The following is a 19,039-nucleotide window of genomic DNA, read 5'->3' on the forward strand; positions in this document are numbered from 1 at the left end:
CCAAAAGGACATTTTTTTTTCCAGTTTTATAGAGAGGAAACAGTGTCTATGATAGGATTTCCTAAAATACCTGTGGACAGCTAAATGCTAATTGTATACATCTGTAGTTATCCTCCTACATTTTCTTGAAATTTGGGAGGTTAATATTAAGTATTCATTTCATGCTGTAAAGAAATGGAATAGTGAAGTGGCTCAACTGCTTAGACTGTTGACTTGGTAGTTTACTGTATATAACGTCTATCTATTACAGGCCAATCACAAGTTTTTTTCCTGGTGGTGGTGGGGATTGGGGGTGGTTAAACATTTAGGATTAAGTCTTGAAAACCCTAAGCAGTGAAAGAGTAGACTTTCTTCTGCCTTTACCCATATTAGACCAGATTTTAAATACTAATCAATCATTTCCATGACTCAGCTTAAGAGATAACACCTAGAAGAAATTGGTGTTGATAACGTCCATGCATTTATACACCTTTACTTTACTTTTCATCTTAATTTCCTCCTTGTAAACTCATTCAGCTCTGTACCATTTTATTTTCCATCTCTAGTAATTATCAGTAGCATGTTACAGAGTATCTTAACCTATAATATCATAAGTGCACTTTTAGGCTTACCACTAAAGACTCCTGACCCAGCTTTTTTCTTCTGTCTCCTAACAGAATGGAGAATAAAGTCATACATTACTTCCATTCCTTATGAGCTACAAAACTCTTACTTTTAAAGTAATTAGATAATAGCTGCCTAGAGTCAACATGAGCACTTGCCCCAGCCCCTGTTCCAAAGCATTAAGGTCAAAGGGTACTAAACAGCTGTTGGTCCTTCCAAGGTTTCTTGTACCTGCTTAACCTTATCGAGAATATTTTTCCTTTTGAAGTTACTGTTTGTTAAAAACAAAAACCTTTATGTAGCCTAGTGTTGTAAATACAACATAATAGACTACTCGTGCCATTAAAAAAACATCTGAAATATTCATGTCTTTCTTTAAAAAATAACTTCACCATTTTGATAGTGGTAAGGATAATTACTATAATGTTTCTATAGGTATATATCCTGATGTTACCAAATAGGAAATATAATAACCATTCCTTGGGGTAAAAAGCCCAAGTATTAATTTACTTTTGTTTTAATAGAAGACAGTTACTGATGTTAAATACATTTATTGTAAACTTTAGACACAAAAATAGGTTCTCTAGGCCATTCACATGCACACTAAAACTAAAAAGCTGCAAACTACAACAATGCACATAATTATATAAACAATGTCACTCTGATGTTTACAGAATTGCTGTCCATGCAAGTGATCAGAGGCACTGTCTATGAAGCCTTAAGATCCAGAAGTGTTGTTACTACCAAACCTCTGATTAACACTGTGAAGTAAGTGTTTTGGAAGGCAGTTCCACGAGCTGGCTAACATTTCTTTAAAGCAAATGACTGCTTCTAAGCTTAGCCTGAAAGTGGACAAAGAAAGAGAAAAATAATTTCACTTTATGGTTTAGAAGTACATTCACTTGAAGAACTACCAAAAAAGAAAAAGCACTTTAAAGATTTTCATAGGAACTGGATAGTTTTAACAATGAAGGCTTGCTATTGCCCTTAAATTATCCATAAACCTGTTTTTTCAAAAGCACTAATTTAAAGTGTTTAAGAAACACAATTTAAAGTAAGTACCAAGTAAAAAGTTACTTACCTTACAAGAGATTTTGGTTGAACTGAAAATATAAGTATTTCATTACTGTGTGCCTAAAAAACAGACATGAAGAATATATTAAAAGTACTTCACAAGAAAGCTTCAGCAATATTATGAAGTGTCCTTTAATAAAAGGTAGTGTACTTACAGCCCTGTGATGGACAAGAAGGTTATTGGCACACCCACCAAACACAATGACTTCTCCTTCATCACTGGCACAAGCTGTATGCCATAATCTACATTTAAAACAAAAACTTGAGTTTGAAGTCACCCTGAACACCAAACTGATCATTTATACTACAGAATAGAGATGATGAAATAAAGACTAAAGATCTTTAGTGCAGCTCAAAACATAATGGTGAGATGCAGTTATCTCAAGGAAACGTAGCAGAAGCTGGAAAAATCAATGTCTGTTTTATCTGGATGTTACCGTTTTATCTTTCTGGTCCATTCCTAATTTATGCAATGAGGAATGTGAACTGAACTGTTCTCTAGGTTTTTGTTAGCAATAAAAGTCTTACGGGGGATTAGTGGTATATGCCCTCTGCTTCTTCTCCTCTTTTCATAGGCAGGACCAGTTGGCCTTACACAAAACATCTGAGGGATGCTGACTCTGCCTGAGTGAACAAAGTATCTTCAGGCCTGATAATTCTGTGGAAAGAATATTTGTGCCAAATGACGTCTTAGCGGCATGACTGTACTTAGGTCAGAGGTGTGGGGAAAAATGCAGGCTGACATTATCCAAATGTGCTTTGAACACCAACTTTGCATCATTTCCTTTAGCAGTCTTTGTAACAATTCTTTTCGAGATTAACAAGAAAAGTAACTATCAGTGTTTTAATAGGCTCTTTTTGGATGATCTGACTTCTTGATCTTTGTTATACAGCACAACCGCAAATCTGATTGAAAGTTCTTGATTCTCCCTTCCCAGCCCCTCCCCCCCACTGCCATAAACATTCTTTAGGGTTTTGAAATTCTCTCCTTTCCAGTTCCTTTTTGTTTTTTTTAATGAAAAATCTAGAAACAGTTCAACTCAACCTGACTAAAGAGCTTGAGTATAAATTTTAACAATGTCAGTAATTTTATGATGAAGCAAAAGTCAAAATCCAGCCCTATTTTTCATACACAGATGATAAAATAGAAAGCACTGATACTAGGATAACATTGGTTTTCTCTTCTTCCAAAAGCTACAATGTTAAACCTTAGTGACTGCTAGGGTTCTTATAATAAGAATGATGAACTGAATGCAGCCCAGTCAGATTTCCTCAATCATTACCAGTCTTGTAGATCTCTATGGACCTCATTCATTCAGCGTAAGAATTAGCTTTTAAATAGTTCATACCTTGGTTTTTCAGTATAGGGATGATTAAACTGTATCCATTCGTTTTTACTGATGCAGTAAGTCCAGGCATCACCTGATTGAAGCAAAGAAAAAGAGCTATGAAGTATGTTATTCTGTTAACGTGACATTGATATTTAAAGAGCATAGCTTTAGGGCTTCCCTGGTGGCGCAGTGGTTGAGAGTCCGCCTGCCGATGCAGGGGACATGGGTTCGTGCCCCGGGCCCGTGAGCCATGGCGGCTGAGCCTGCGCATCTGGAGCCTGTGCTCCGCAACGGGAGAGGCCCCAACAGTGAGAGGCCCGCATACAGCAAAAAAAATAAATAAATAAATAAAGAGCATAGCTTTAGTAAGAACAGTAATAAATCAGATTTTGAGTAGATACAGAAAGTATATTTCCTTTTTTTCCCTTCAGTTAACCAAGTAAGCCCTTTGCATGTTACAGCCCTTTAGCAGGGCAAAGTGTTCCAGGTCATTTTTTTTACTGGACCAATGGATGTGTCATGAAAACAACTATAGGTATGTTATAGGATCAAAATTAGTAGCAAACCTTCTAACCAACCCTATAGCCCTCTGTTAAATTTAAAATACTGATTTTTTTCAGCTATTCATATATTACTTATGAATTATATTTAATAACTTTTTAATGTTTTTAAAGTACTTACTTAGTGGCTGTTTATCAGTGGTAAATCCTCCAAAGAGAAAGAGATGATCTGAAGAAACTGGTGTTAGTGAGTGCCAAGATCGGCCAACTGGGCATATGCCTTGTGGAATTCTGAAAATAACAGCTAAGTTACAATATCTACATTTAAAAGCCGCTACTGTATTTAATGCAGAGAAATACTAAAGAAGTTTTCTTTAAAAATTTATATGGAATTTTGAAAAGAGACTTTAAAAAGTCTTCTTGGTATTAACTACATGCTTTAGAATGAACTACTTTCTTTGAAGGAAGAGTCAACTTTAGATCTTTTCTTTTCAATAAACACTGAGCACATGCTATGTGCCAGGCATAGTTTATGGGAACTGAAAATTTTAAAATTCCTTCTTTAAGGATTTAGTGATTATGTTTACTTAAATTCATAGTTACAGAAAATGTAAGCAAGTACATTATATACTAATAATAGAGTAACGGAAAAATCCATTGAAATTTCTTTGAAAAACTTTTCTAAATAATTATCTAAAATGATACCTACAATTCATTCCACTCCCATGTATCCAGATTAAGACAGTGAAGATCATTCATTCTAGCATCCTAGAAAAGGATAATTAACTAGTTATCATTTTGAGTAATTCAAAAGCAAATCATTGAAACTGTTTTATATACTCACTCGATATCTGCCTCCAAACACAAAGCCTTTGTTTCCAACAGTTGCACAGGCATGGGCAGCACGAGGTGAAGGTGCTTTACCCTAGTAAGGTCATAAAAGCAATTTAATAAATAAATGAACGTTTTATAAATACCAGAAAGAGTCTACTCTGGATGTGGGATAAGAATGTGCAAGACACTTGAGCTTTTAAGCTGAAGTGCAAACTTATAGTAGACAGCAGTACTGCAGGCTGACTAGCAAACTGGGAGTTTCTGAAATACATTGCTGAAGGGGCTAGTTAATACAATAGAATGCTTGCTTGCTTTACTTTTATCTTTTAAAACAAAAGCTAGCATATTATATGACATCTGTGTCAGAGGAAAAAGAAATCTAATATTTGAGTAACTTAAATTCCAATCCAGCACTAGGTCATTTATTACAAACAATACCACTTTAACAGCTATTAGATAATAGATGCTGGGCTAGTCTATACATTCATTAAACTTTTTTGAGTTTTAAACTCCTTGGACAATAACAAACTGCCAATTTTACACCACCTGCCAACTCCCCTTCTCGTCTAAGCAGACTTGCTTTAATAATTCATTATTCTTCAGTAACTCACAGTAGTTATAGGCTGGCTCCAGACAAATGTTTCAGTGTCTAAAATATGTACATGATCATTCCATCCTCTTGGATGACTTGAATTCTACAGAAAATAAGAATCTGAGTTATTTTACAAATAATGTTCGTAAAATCATATAGCCTTGGTCTGGTTTATTAACAGAGCAAAATGAACAAAGCTAATAGCAAACAAAGTGTATTATTTCAACAGACTAAGCAGGCCATATGCAAATAAGAAACTTCATTTACCCAAAAAGATGTTTCATCAAATTCAAAAGTTCCCAATACTTTATCTTCAGGTAAATATCCATACCCTCCAAAAAATATTAACCTGTTTGATAAAAAACCAAGACATTAAAAAGTCAAACATCCACAGGATACAAGAGATTTTTTACATTTTGTCTTATCCATGAGTTGAGAAGGCACACTTGAGTATATAAAACTGCTTATTCAAATAATAATGGCTAATATGGCTAACATTTATGTCTTAGGTGCTTTACCATCAATTCACTTAATCCTCATGGGCACTCGAAGGCATGTTCTACTGTTACAATGGTTATTGGTTAATGATACTTGGATGGCAAAGCAGTTTCCAGATAAAAACCCAAACCTATAGTGCTGCTAACTCACTTGTTTTTATATACCCAGACACCAAGTTTGTCCTTTGATGATGGAGGAATTCCTTGGCAGTCAATTCTTTCCCAGTGTAATGCTCGGTCTGTAGACCTTGAATCCAGCATGTAGAACTGTCAGAAGCAATGATTTCAGTTAGATTTGGTTACATAAAAGAAATTCAGCGTTGGCATTTAATTTTACTGCGTTCATGCTAATAAGACTGTCATCTAATTCAGTACTACTAAAAGTAGTACTGCAGACTGGCTGCTTGTCTGCAAAGTGTTAACTGGTCTGAGTCTAGATAAGAAATTTTTGCCAGAATGTAAATTACCTAAGTCACTGTGTACCCTGTTTAGTTCAGCTTATTTTTTTCCCATACCACACTTTTTTGATGAAGGAATAGAACGTGTGTTGATTTACATTCTTGGCCTTAGATAGGCACTTTGAGTTGTACTGATCTAATTTACGGGTATCAGGATGGTATTACCAAAAAATCAGACTTAGTAATTCATCTTCAAATTCAATTTAACAAACATGTCTTAAGTGCCTACTTAACTCTAGGAGCTAAGGATAAATCTTAAAAGATTAAGTATTCATCTATCTTTCACATCCAGGTATTTAAATAAATCTGACTTTTTTTTTTTTTTTTTACTTAGACTCCTAAAGCTCCCTTTCCTCAACTCTAGTCAGTTACTACTATCATTTCTCTGACCACTCCCCTAAAGCCACAGCTTCTCTTTTTCCCAAGCTTCCTCATGTTGTGTCAAACTTAGATTCTCCCCCTTGGCCCTGAAAAATACATGGCTCAACTACAGCCTACAGTAGGGCCTCACAAAACCTTTTAAGCATGGAACCCTTCAAACAAAATCTTAAGCAAAAGCCTAAATATAAAAATAAGGGGGCTTCCCTGGTGGCACAGTGGTTGGGAATCCACCTGCCAATGCAGGGGATGCGGGTTCGGGCCCTGGTCCAGGAAGATCCCACATGCCGCGGAGCGGCTGGGCCCGTGCGCCACAACTACTGAACCTGTGCTCTAGAGCCTGCAAGCTGTAACTGCTGAGGCCTGTACACCTGGAGCCTGTGGTCCGCAGCGGCCACACACTGCAACGAAGGGTGGGCCCCCGCTCGCCACAACTAGAAAGAGCCCGCGTGCAGCAATGAAGGCCCAACAGAGCCAAAAATAAAAATAAAATAAATTATTAAAAAAAAATAGGGCTTCCCTGGTGGTGCAGTGGTTGAGAGTCCGCCTGCCAATGCAGGGGACACGTGTTCGTGCCCCGGTCTGGGAAGATCCCACATGCCGCGGAGCGGCTAGGCCCGTGAGCCACGGCCGCTGAGCCTGCGCGTCCGGACCCTGTGCTCCGCAGCGGGAGAGGCCACAACAGTGAAAGGCCCACGTAACGCAAATAATAATAATAATAAGGGCCTGAAGAAATGGCTCCTCTGTTTACAACATACCCAACAGGAATCTGGGTTCATTGTGACAAGAGGCACAAAACTTGTGGCCTTCCTATGAGCAAATATCCAACACATGTCCCCCTGCACCTCCACGTGGCTGCTAGGCAGGACCAGTGGGACAGGGCTCAATATTGGAAGAAAAGCTACAGTATTTAGTGGGGAAGTTTGCCACCAAGAGCCTGTCAGGTCCACTCATGCATTGGCCATGAATGGTCTTATAGACATAAAGGCTTTGAACCTCTCTTTTCAAGGAAAAAGAAAAATAGCTTCCAATTATGTCATCTGGAAAAGGCAAAACTATGGAGACAATAAAAAGATCGATGGGGCTTCCCTGGTGGCACAGTGGTTGAGAGTCCGCCTGCCACAGGGGACACGGGTGCCCCGGTCCGGGAGGATCCCACATGCCGCGGAGCAGCTGGGCCCGTGAGCCATGGCTGCTGAACCTGCGCATCCGGAGCCTGTGCTCCGCAACGGGAGAGGCCACAACAGTGAGAGGCCCGTGTACCGCAAAAAAAAGAAAAAAAAAAAGATCGATGGTTGCCAGGAGTTTGGGGGGAGAGGAGAGATGAATACACGGAGTACAGAAATTTTTATGAGCAGTGAAATACTTCATATGACATTATAATGATGGATATATCTCATTATATTTGTCCAAACCCACAGAACGTGCAACACTATTCAATTAAAGTGAACCCCAAGGTGAATTGTGAATGAATAAATAAACTAAATTAAATTAAAGTGGAGCTACACTTGTTAAAATGGAGGAGGAAGGGGCAGTCTGGAGCCTGCCCAACACCATATGCTCCTCTCACACACGTCCCAAGGCATCTCAAAGAAATCCCTAGAGTTCCTAGAAGTGCAGTGTGAAATTTGAAACCACTTCAGCCATATGCTCATCTACAGCAAATCACTTGGCATGTCCATGAACAAGATACTTGCTTATACCTCTGCATCTTGGTACCTATATCTTGGCTACCCCTTCCAATTGTATGATTCTATTCAAGCATCACCTCTTCGGTGAAGACTCTTCATTTTTCTGTTCCTCTGTCCTACCAAACACAATGGTAAGGATTCTTTTTCAGATTCAACAATTTTTACTGAGCCATTACTACGAGCCGACTCTGTGTTTCTCTTTATGATATGCTACTGAAATCGTTTACTTATATGTGTCCCTTCTAGAATGTGAGCTCCTAGAGGCGGGGACGGTGTCATTCATCTCTGTCTCCAATGTCTAAGCAAGTGCTCAGCATTAAGGTGCTTACTAAGTTGCCAAATAAATGAATTTTTAAGAGTCTATCTATATCACATGCACCTTTCTGACTGCATCTGTCTCTTACTGGCCTGAGAGAAAAACTGATACCTTTTTCCTATTCGGTAAAGATGTAGACTAAGTCTGAACAACAGTATCTTATGGTGCCAGGTTATAGGAATGTTAGTATATAAAATCTGTCAGTGTTAATTTCTCCTTATGGCTTTTTGAGTTGTGGCATGTTAAATTTTACCCTGCCCGCCCCCTTAACTGCATCTTGTTTTCATTTAGTTTACTAATATTCATCTAATACTCCAGGGTTCTGAAAGAATAAGTAGCTGCAAAGAACACAAAGAAAAACAACCTAGGAAGTTACTGCACACACCTTACCAACCAAAGCTGATTTTACAGAAGGCCCAGGTAAATACCGGCTGGTAGACAAAAATACTAAAATGCACATTCATACCATAATCAAGTACATGTATTTTTTAACTGGAACAAGAATAAGTATGGGCTAACCTTAGAAATCTGAAGTTGTCTGAAAAAGAACAAAGTTGCCTTAAACCATAATCCTTAGAAACACTAACCTTATTCGTATTGCCTCTTGAATGGTGTCCTCCAAACAAGTACAGCACCCTGTCTACACACACAGCACAGCTTCCTGACATAGAAGGAGGAACATCACCCTCAGTGTTAATTTTTTTCCTAAGGGGGAAAAAACTGAATGTAAATAGATTTCCCAAAAAGGAAGAAATGCAAAAATCTATTCATTCTTCTAATTCTATTCCCACAATAAAAGAAAAAATAAAATAAGCGGGCTGAGTAGCTATGTCGAGGGTCTCTTCTAGCTCTAAAGTTAGTTAAAAGAATGAACTCATCCCTTTCATCCATTCCACAGGCTGTGCCAGCAGGTACTTACACATGGCAGCATGGGAGGTTCTAAAAGCCTACGTGTCATTTTATTCTAGGAGCAAACCATCTTACATTTCTCAAACTAAATTGTTTGCTTTTCTACTTACTTGGCCATTAATGGTTTTTTGATGGTTTTTTGTTTTTGAGTGGGCCAAGAACCCAAAAGAAAAAAAACTTCAGTATGTCAGTCCTGACAGATTAATAGGTGTTTTTAATTCAGTTACCTTTTAGCCATTCAAACGAATCTGTTTCAGACCTTATGTAATACTCCCAACACTCAGGCAGTGCCTACTATAGGCCAGGCCCTCCTCTGAGTGCTCTTTACATGTTTTAACTCGTTCTGAATCTAAAAGTGAATCTGAATCAAAAAGCTAATAATCCTAAGATTCAGAATATTAATACAACACTCAAGGTCTTTTGCTCAGAATACCACTTCATCTATGCTAACTAAGCTTTAAAAGTTTTTTATTTGTTTTTGGCTGTGCCATGTGACACACAGGATTTTAATTCCCCAACCAGGGATCGAACCCGTGCCCCCTGCAGTGGAAGTGTAGAGTCCTAACCACTGGACCGTCAAGGAATTCCCAAGCTTTGTTTTGATAGGCTTAATTTGTAAAATTCCTTATGGGGCTGAATTGTTAAAAGAAAATATTAGAATTTCCATATTAAAGGAATACTATTATAAATGTCCAATCCTCTAGAAAAAGATCATCAAACAGCTAGATTAACACTGACTGGCTATGTGCAAAAATAATCCGGTTTATTTTTAGTTGACCTTTCAAATCAAGTGGAACTACTATTCTCCTAGTCCTGAGATCTCTAATATGCTGAAGTATGTAATGCACAAAGTTTTCACAAAGCAAACCATGGAGAAAACTACTTTATAAATCCCTAAACACAGCCAACCCAGTATTTTGAGAATCACATTAATTCTGCTAAGAACATACTCCAGTAATACTGGTATGAAACTGGCAAAAGGTCCTTTCAGAATATCCATAGTTTGTATGCAAATTTAAGTTAATTTTGTTTTTTAGGCAAAATGTACTATTTCAAAGGGATTTGCATAGAAATTTTAATATTAGAGCTCATTGAAATAGAATACTACCTTTATTTCTAGCAGATACAATCTGGAAATTCTTTTCTCATTCAAGATAGCACACAACAAAGACAACATCTTGAAAAAAAAAATATATGGAACTTTTATTATATTTCCATTCCAGGATTTGAAGCCTCTACCTCTTTAATATTACTATAATACTTGACACAACTCTGAAAAGAAATTTCTGCAAGGTCATAAAAGCATCTAGTAATTACTGAACTACTAAAGAGATGCAAAAGCTTCTAAGCTTAGCAGCTAAGCTAAACTAGCAGAACACTGTTTTCAGAATATATAGATAGCTTAGCATCTTTAATTAAAGTATTTTTATACATTAGTGTGGGTTTTACAGAGTATGTTTTTGTTTGCAACCTTATTTGGATTTTTTTAGTCCCCCTCATAATATCCAGTTACCATCTTCCAGTCTCCATGTTGTAGATCCAGAGTTCTTCTCTAGGCAGATAAAAGTCATATAATCCTCTGACTTGATTACTCTAAGAAAAAACAAAGAAACAAAAAAAATTGCAAATATAAAAAATAATTTGTATTCTAAAGAGGCACTATTGTGTATTTTATATATATATTGTATATTGTATATATATATTGTATATCTTATTTGAGATACTGAGAGTTATGAAAAGTTAAATAGGTTATAACAGTTCTATCAAATGCACAATCCTCCCTGCACCATGCCACATACTCAAGGTAATGCTTAATATAGACAGCCCTCAATTCAAATTTTTGATACAGCAGTTGTAATGGTGCAGGAAGTTACGAGATCTCCAGGTAATCTCTAAGGCCACTTTATCCTGAATAGTCCATGCACCAAATCTCACTTGCATGACTTCATGAGAGATTACCTGTGCCATGGTCAGCACGCTAAAGAAAGGTCTGCCTTCGACGTACCTAATCCTTGGGGCTTCCCTCATGGCGCAGTGGTTTTAAGAGTCCTCCTGCCAATGCAGGGGACACGGGTTCGATCCCTGGTCCAGGAAGATCCCACATGCCGTGGAGCAACTAAGCCCGTGCGCCACAACTACTGAGCCTGCGCTCTAGAGCCTGCGAGCCACAACTAAAGCCTGCGTACCTAAAGCCCGTGCTCCGCAACGAGAAGCCCGCGCACCGTAACAAAGAGTAGTGCCCGCTCGCCGCAACTAGAGAAAGCCCACGCGCAGCAACGAAGACCCAACGCAGCCAAAAATAAATAAATAAAATAGAGAAATTAGAAAAAAAAAAAAGTACCTGATCACTAACAGGTGATGTAGAGTTTTCTAGCCATTCTCCCCTTTCACCCATCCATTCTCCACCAAGAAGCAGAGAGGGCAGAACTGAAAATATTAAGTCCCCATGCAAAATTTTGTTCTTGTTCTGATCCAGTTCCCTTCAGGTAACAGACTGAGCTTACCATATGCCAGAACTAGCTAAGTGCTGTCCATGGAGTGCTTTATTTAATCCTCACAACCACCATAAGAAATAGCTGGCACAGGTTTTTCAAAGAGGAAGGTGATTTGCCCAAGGCTGCTTAGCAAGGGACAGTGGAACCAGGATTCCCACCTCCATTCCCTGCATTTGCAACTTCAGCCACTGCCTGAGCCACTTTCTGAACAATGTCGATATACAGTAAACTGTTGCAGTTCACTGAAATGGGTGTCAGAGTCTTACAAGTTAGAGTATTAAAGAGACTTGAACAGCTGGCCATGTAAACATTTCTCTTTCCACTCCACCACTTAGGAAAGGAAAGGCTGGAAGCAAAACAGCAGGCTGAGGGCTTCCCTGGTGGCACAGTGGTTGAGAGTCCACCTGCCGATGCAGGGGACACGGGTTCGTGCCCCAGTCCGGGAAGATCCTACATGCCGCGGAGCGGCTGGGCCCGTGAGCCATGGCCGCTGAGCCTGTGCATCCGGAGCCTGTGCTCTGTGATGGGAGAGGCCACAACAGTGAGAGGCGCGCGTACCGCAAAAAAAAAAAAAAAAAAAAAAAGATAGCAGGCTGACCTGGAATACATCAGGCTGGTGGGAGGAGGAAAACTGACTTCTGTGTAGGAAGCTAAGGTTTATTGCCATCAAAACAATCTCCAAGGGCTTCCTGTTTGTGGTACTCTTAGGGTTCTAACCAAAATGGGGAGGATGGCCTGTTTTGGAACCACCAACTTACTTCATTGATCATGCTTCTCCACTGGCCTCAGCCCTAGGCATCCAGGCCCTCCACAACTCAGCTTCAGAAATCTTCCACCCTGACAACCCTCCTTCTGCCCACCTTCCTTCTTTGTGAAAAGTCCCATTCCTTCAACACTGCTGAGTTTTACAAATAGAATTACAAATAAAGTAGTTTAGGCTGAAGACTAACAGGTTTACTTTTCTCCAAGGGAATTATTTACGTTTTAATTAAGGTCACCACATACTGGCCACCTTCCTCCTACCAAATACTCTCCTCTGAACACATTCATTGGAGGCTGGGGAAAACATTCCAGATTAATTAGGATCGGCAAAAAGGAACCAAATGAGGAATTAGGAAAGCTTTATCCCATCTATCTTTTTTGTGTGTGGTACGCGGGCCTCTCCGGTTGTGGAGCACAGGCTCCGGACGCGCAGGCTCAGCGGCCATGGCTCACGGGCCCAGCCGCTCCGCAGCATGTGGGATCTTCCCGGACCGGGGCACGAACCCGTGTCCCCTGCATCAGCAGGCGGACTCACAACCACTGCGCCACCAGGGAAGCCCCCATCTATCTTTTGAGAGTCATCTCAAAGACGGTCAACTATGATCAACTGTACCATAAGCTAAAATCTACTACCAGAATCAAGAAGTGCTTCCAAGTCATGGAAGGTACAGGTGTAGCGGACTAGATTTCAAGCAAATAGGGACGGGGGGAGATCATTTTTAAAACCAAAAGAGACTAAAAATATTTTCGGTAGGAATAGATCAGAACCACCCCAGCAAATGAAAATAAGACGATTCTAGAATGTGGAGTGCTACTGGGAACCTCTAAAAGCAAAGGGCAGAACTAGTGAGAAGGTTTAAATAGGAGACACTTGGGTAGGATTTCCAGACAGAGGTAAAAAGAAGAAACGCAAGTAAATGCTCTAAACTGGTAACTAATCAGATTGTTCACGAGTAGGGGCCAAAGAGCCGCACTCTGTAGTTAAAGTTGTTCCTGTTGATTTTTTCGGTTATTTCTAGAGCTTTTCCATTAATTTTCTTAATAGGGATTTCTTGTGAAAAACATCCTTTCTCAGCTGAAACCAAGAGGAAAATAGCCCTGAAGCGTTCCAATAACAATGGGATGTAGCTGGGACGCCTGAACAGGTGGGAAGGTTCAATAAGACGATTCCTGCGGCCTTTGGGAATTCCGAGGCATTTTCCTACACTGCCGTCTCCCCATAAGTGGGCCACGGTATCAGTGGGCCACCTGAGCCCGGCTCCACAGGGTAAGGTGCTTCCTAGGTAGACCTGATAAAGGCTAAGAGTGATCTCACACACCGTTACCTCTTATACACTCCCAACCCTTTCAAATAAAACACATTTCGCGGTCCTGCACCGCCCGCCGTGCCCTCCCCAGATAACACTCGGATGTCAAACAGCGCGCAGGGCGGCCGCGAGCAGCGTGGGACGGGGAGCGGGCTTTGTAAGCAGAAGGCGGGCATGACAACAGACCAGGAGGCTTGGGACGGTAGGGAGACCCGTGGGAAGATTCCCACACTCGCGGAGAACAAGGGACCAATGGGCGGAGTCGCGACGTTGGGGCGCGGGAGGCGATCGGGGCGGCCGCTCTGGTCCTCCCGCTCTGGTCCTCCCACCGCCCCCGACCCAGTAACAGCCGAGCGACACCCGCCGCGGCCCGGCCACCCACTGACCTTGTAGCCGCCCCAGACGAACATGTGGCGCCCGTCGCTGACGGCTACGTGCCCGCTGCGTTCAGCGGGGCAGGCGAGTTCCGCGGACTCGTAGCCCTCATAGGCCGGCCCCGGGAGCTCGTCCTCCCGCAGGTCCTCGTAGCCATCGGCCATCTTGAGGCTGCACTTCGGCTCACCGACAATTCCCGCACCCGCGACGGAGGAAAAGACAAAGGAAAAGGAAGGAGACGCACGGTGGCGCGAGGCGAGGCGGCGGTGGCAAAAAGCACAGCGTTAGGGCCGCTCCCCGCCGCCCGCGCTCGCGTCCTCGCGGCCCGCCTCACCGAGGACGGCCTCTCGCCGGCTGGCGGGGGTCGCGGGCGGGGGTCGGCGAGGACGCAGAGCCGGGAGCAGGGCGGGCAGGGGTCCGCCTCGGGCCGGTACCTGCTTCCAGCCCCTCCGCCCCACCTCCAGCTCGCTTCTCGCCGCAGACGGCCTTTGTTTACGCCGCGGCAGGAACCGCCCGTTCCGCTGACGCCGCTCGCCCAGTTCCGGAAGCGCGGCCGACGCTTAGCTTCCCCAGCGCCGGGTCATCCCAACCCCTTCTCCCGGGATTCCGCCGAAGTCTGGGCGCAGAAGCTGGAGGCACTTCCACGCACACTCCGCGCCTCCCTTCACTACAAGGATAGGCTGAATTAGCCAGATTCTCGCAAAAAATGTTTCTTCCAAGAAGGCCTTGTTTGAGGGATGTTCTCAAAGGTTTCACAGCCGGGAAAGGGGTAGCAAATTGCTTAACTAGTAAGTTTCTGGTCTCAGGGTCTCCAGAGTCAGAGCCCTGTCTTCCTGAGGACAAGGGGTGGGAGTGGCTCCTCTCCTCTCCCAGGTGGACCCAGCCCTATTGCTGGGCGGCTTCCCGGCGGAGGTGCCGCTCGGTGCGCGTGGCATCTCTGGGATTGCGTGCCACCCCGACTGTGCCTGCAGAGCGGTTCACGACATCTCCTCTCTGTAAGGTCTTTTGGTTCAGCTGAAATCTTAATTTACTGCTGTATCCTCCACCCAGTTTGGAAAACTGTGCTCAAAAAGTGCCTCAGAAACCTTCACCACCCAAGCCCTCAGGGAGGAAAATGAATCCTGTTCACACAGATACTGTTTTAGCTTACATTTAATATGATACTTTTCAATTTAGGTCAAGAGAAAATTAAGAATCATTGTAATCTAAATTTGATTTCTCACCTGTAAAACGGGGTTAGACTAGACTGCATCTTAAATCCCTAATCTAATGGTGCCTCTATACTTGGATGTATTTGGTGAGAGGAGTGTGCTTCATTATCCTCTCCCTTCCCCATCTTCACGCTGGGACCATTATGTAGAAGGAATACTTCAAACAACAACATCAAAAGGCTTTTCTCACGAAAATTTTCGGAGTATGTAATTTCTTCCCTAGCCACTGCCCCTGTGTTTACAACTTATCAAAATTTGCGGGGTGGGTAAAAACAGTACTGAGAAATTTATAGCAGTGAGTGCATATATTAGAGAAGAAGAAAGATCTAAAATCAATCACCTAAGTTTACATCTTAGGAAACTAGAAAAAGAGGAACGAATTAAATCCAAAATAAGAGGAAGAAAAATAATGAAATTGATGAAAAGAAAGAAACCAATGAAACTGAAAACAGGAAATCAATAGAGAAAAGCAATAAAACCAAAAGCTGGTCCTTTGAACAGATAATGAAATCAATAAACCTCTAGCCAGGCTAACTAAGAAAAAAAGAAGACACAAATTACTAATATCAGAAATGAAACAGGGGACATCACTATAGATCCCATGGACATTAAAAAGATAATAAAGAAATACTATGAAGAACTCTATGCCTATATATTTGATAAACTAGATGAAATGGTCCGATTCCTTGAAAGACACAATCTGCCAATACTCATATAAGAAGAAATAGATAATCTGAACAGGCCTATATCTATTAAAGAAATTGAATCAATAATAGCCTTCCAAAACAGAAAGCAACAGGCCCAGATGGGTCCATGGATAAATTCTAACAAACATTTAAGGAAGAAATTATCTACAATCTCTTTGAGAAGACAGAGCAGAGAGAATACTTCCTAACCCATTCTGAAACCAGCATTACCCTAATACCAAAACCAGACAAAGACATCACAAGTAAACAACAGACCAATATCTCTCGTGAACATATATGCCAAAACCCTCAACAAAATATTAGCAAATCAAATCCAAAAAATTAAAAAAGAATTATATACCACAACCAAGTGGGACTTATCCCAGGTATACAAGGCTGATTCAACATGCAAAAATCAACCAGTGTGGGACTTCCCTTGTGGCACAGTGGTTGGGAATCTGCCTGCCAATGCAGGGGAGACGGGTTGGAGCCCACGTGTCACAGAGCAGCTAAGCCTGTGCGCCACAACTGCTGAGCCTGCGCTCTAGAGCCCACGAGCCACAACTACTGAGCCCACGTGCCCCAACTACTGAAGCTCGCATGCCTAGAGCCTGTGCTCCACAACAAGAGAAGCCACCGCAATGAGAAGCCTGTGCACCGTGGCAAGGAGTGGCCCCCGCTCACTGCAACTACAGAAAAGCCCGCATGCAGCAATGAAGACACAACACAGCCAAAAATAAATTAAATAAATAAATTAATTAAAAAATATATATTATCCTTAATGATGAGAAACTAGAGGCTTTCTTACTAAGATCAGGAACAAGGAAAGGATCCCCTCTCACCACAACTTTTCAACATCCTACTGGATGACCTAGCTAATGCAGTAAGACAAGAAGAGGAAACAAAAGGTTGGGAAGGAAGAAATAAAACCGCTTTTGTTCATGACAAATCATAGACACACAATTGTCTATATAGAAAATTATAAAAAATTACTGTGGTACATTGAGACAATAGAATATTATTGAGTGCTGAAAAGAAATAAGCCATCTTTTCAAGCCATGAAAAGACATGGAGGAAACTTAAATGCATATTACTAATGAAATAAGCCAATCTGAAAAGGGTACGTTCTGTGTAATTCTAACTGTATAACATGGAAAAGACAAAACTATGAAGACAATAAAATATCCGTGGTTGCCAGGTTTAGGGGGGGAGGGAGGAATGAATGGGCAGAGCACATAGGATTTTTAGGCAGTGCAACTAGTCTGCATGATACCATAAAGCAGGGGTCCCCAACCCCCGGGCCACAGACCGGTACCAGTCCGCACAGCAGGAGGTGAGTGGCTGGTGAGCGAGCGAAGCTTCATCTGCTGTCCCCCATCACTCCCCATCGCTCACATTACTGCCTGAACCATCCCCCACCAGCCCACATCTGTGGAAAAATTGGCTTCCACGAAACCAACTGGTCCCTGGTGCCAAAAAGGTTGGGGACTGCTGCTATAAAGGTAGATACATGTTACTACACATTTGTTTAAACCCATAAAATGTACACCACCAAGACTGAACTCTAATGTATACTGTGGACCTCAGATGTGTCTTAGATCAGGCAGCTATAACAAAATACCATAGACTGGATGGCTTAAACAACAGACATTTATTTCTCACAGTTCTAGAGGCTGGGAAGTCCAAGATCAAGGTGCTGACAGACTTGGTTCTTAATGAGGGCCCTCTTCCTGCCTTGCAGACGGCTGCCTTCTCATTGCATCTTCATGTGATAGGGACAGAGAAGGAGAGCTCTGGTCTCTTCTTCTTCTTATAAGTACACTAATCCCATCATGGGGTCCCCACCCTCATGACCTCACCTAAACCTAATTACCTCCCAAAGACACCACCTCCAAAAACCATCACATTGGGGATTAGGGTTTCAACATATGAATTTTGTGGGGATACAAACATTCAGTCCATTACTTGGGTGATTTAAAAAATGTTCTTGCTGCACCCACATGCTGGACCGTTTGATAACTTCATCAAATTGGAAATTCCAATAGAATCACATTAATACAATGAAAAAACAGGCACCAAAAAAAAGTGGGAATGGGGTACTATTTGTTTCTTAAAACTGTTTCTTTTCCTGTGAAGTGTTCTGAAATCAAAATTTTAATTTTTCAGACCCTATGTACTACCCTGAAAATTATTCTGTCTTAGTGAGTTTATTTTATTTCTCTCTCACACATACATACATATAAATAATGTATTGGTGAAAACATCAGTTTGTTCCTGGGCTGACAGTATGAAGTTCTAAAGAATATTTTTAAGCTTCTATCAAAAGGCTAATAATTTTTTAAATGTGCTTATGCAAAGATACGATCTGTAAAAAAATGTACACTAACTCTGATATGCCATTTACTATATCATTCTAAAAATGGTAATACCTCAAAAGAATCCTTCCTGACAACTGGAAGAATATCCTGATACACATAATAAAGATGGCCAGAAATTCTTTTTCCTTGAGAATCAGACTGGAAACCTATTTTGTGAACCACCTGAAAAAAAAAAAAAAAAAAGTCAACCCTCTAGAGTCATCTTTCAAGCAGAGAACCCGTAAAGGAGAGTTAAGAGAGAAAGTTATGAGGCTGATGTTGCCTTGGGTTCCTATACACCGCACAGGTCAACAACACATAAGTTGATAGTAAACCATAAGTGCTAAGAAGTGAGGAATGAATACTGCTTGACTAGGGATCTTCAAAACTGGCTTTGCCAGCTCGCAGAGTTTCCACATCTCCTAATAGCAGGGAAGCCCTGCTATAAGCCAAGTTTTGGAAATTGAAGATCAGATTAGAATTCCCTGCCACTCCTACTATGGGGCTACCTCAGGACATATAACTTTTTGAAGCAGTACAATATATTAAGTCAAATAAGAGGAGCAGTTTTGTGTGCCATAAATAATATATAGATTTTCATTCTCTTGAAGCCTAAACGAAGAGTGTGTGTTTTGAGGGGGGTTAATCTAACTTTTAGTGTTT

The 19,039-nt window shown here is 41.2% G+C and overlaps 1 protein-coding gene across 2 annotated transcripts; it reads right to left on the bottom strand.

The window, feature by feature from the left end:
* Positions 1-4: 4 nt before the first annotated feature.
* On the bottom strand, positions 5-18,786 carry KLHDC2 (kelch domain containing 2). Of its 2 annotated transcripts, none has more exons than XM_082845419.1 (13): positions 18,449-18,786; positions 10,697-10,776; positions 8,862-8,979; positions 5,583-5,698; positions 5,202-5,283; positions 4,954-5,037; positions 4,353-4,433; positions 4,218-4,276; positions 3,690-3,799; positions 3,027-3,099; positions 1,833-1,920; positions 1,685-1,737; positions 5-1,445 (listed from the first exon to the last, which is right to left on the bottom strand). In XM_082845419.1, exons 2-13 carry the CDS (start codon positions 10,711-10,713, stop codon positions 1,322-1,324), a joined length of 1,005 nt encoding a protein of 334 aa, XP_082701545.1. In that variant the 5' UTR covers positions 10,714-10,776; positions 18,449-18,786; the 3' UTR covers positions 5-1,321. The 2 variants fall into 2 exon arrangements, with proteins under 2 accessions (XP_082701545.1, XP_082701544.1); XM_082845418.1 differs by lacking the exon at positions 18,449-18,786 and adding an exon at positions 14,134-14,605.
* Positions 18,787-19,039: the final 253 nt, after the last annotated feature.

The sequence above is a fragment of the Leucopleurus acutus genome (genome assembly GCF_964270905.1).
Source record: "Leucopleurus acutus genome assembly, chromosome: 1".
Taxonomy (NCBI): domain Eukaryota; kingdom Metazoa; phylum Chordata; class Mammalia; order Artiodactyla; family Delphinidae; genus Leucopleurus; species Leucopleurus acutus.

Coding starts and splice junctions, on each gene's coding strand:
- KLHDC2 (XM_082845418.1), bottom strand. CDS start 14,286: ATGGCCGATGGCTACGAGGACCTGCGGGAGGACGAGCTCCCGGGGCCG. Junction 10,777..14,133: donor TCGTCTGGGGCGGCTACAAG/GTCAGTGGGTGG, acceptor GTTTTTTCTTAG/AGTAATCAAGTCAGAGGATT. Junction 8,980..10,696: donor AACATGGAGACTGGAAGATG/GTAACTGGATAT, acceptor TTTCCCCCTTAG/GAAAAAAATTAACACTGAGG.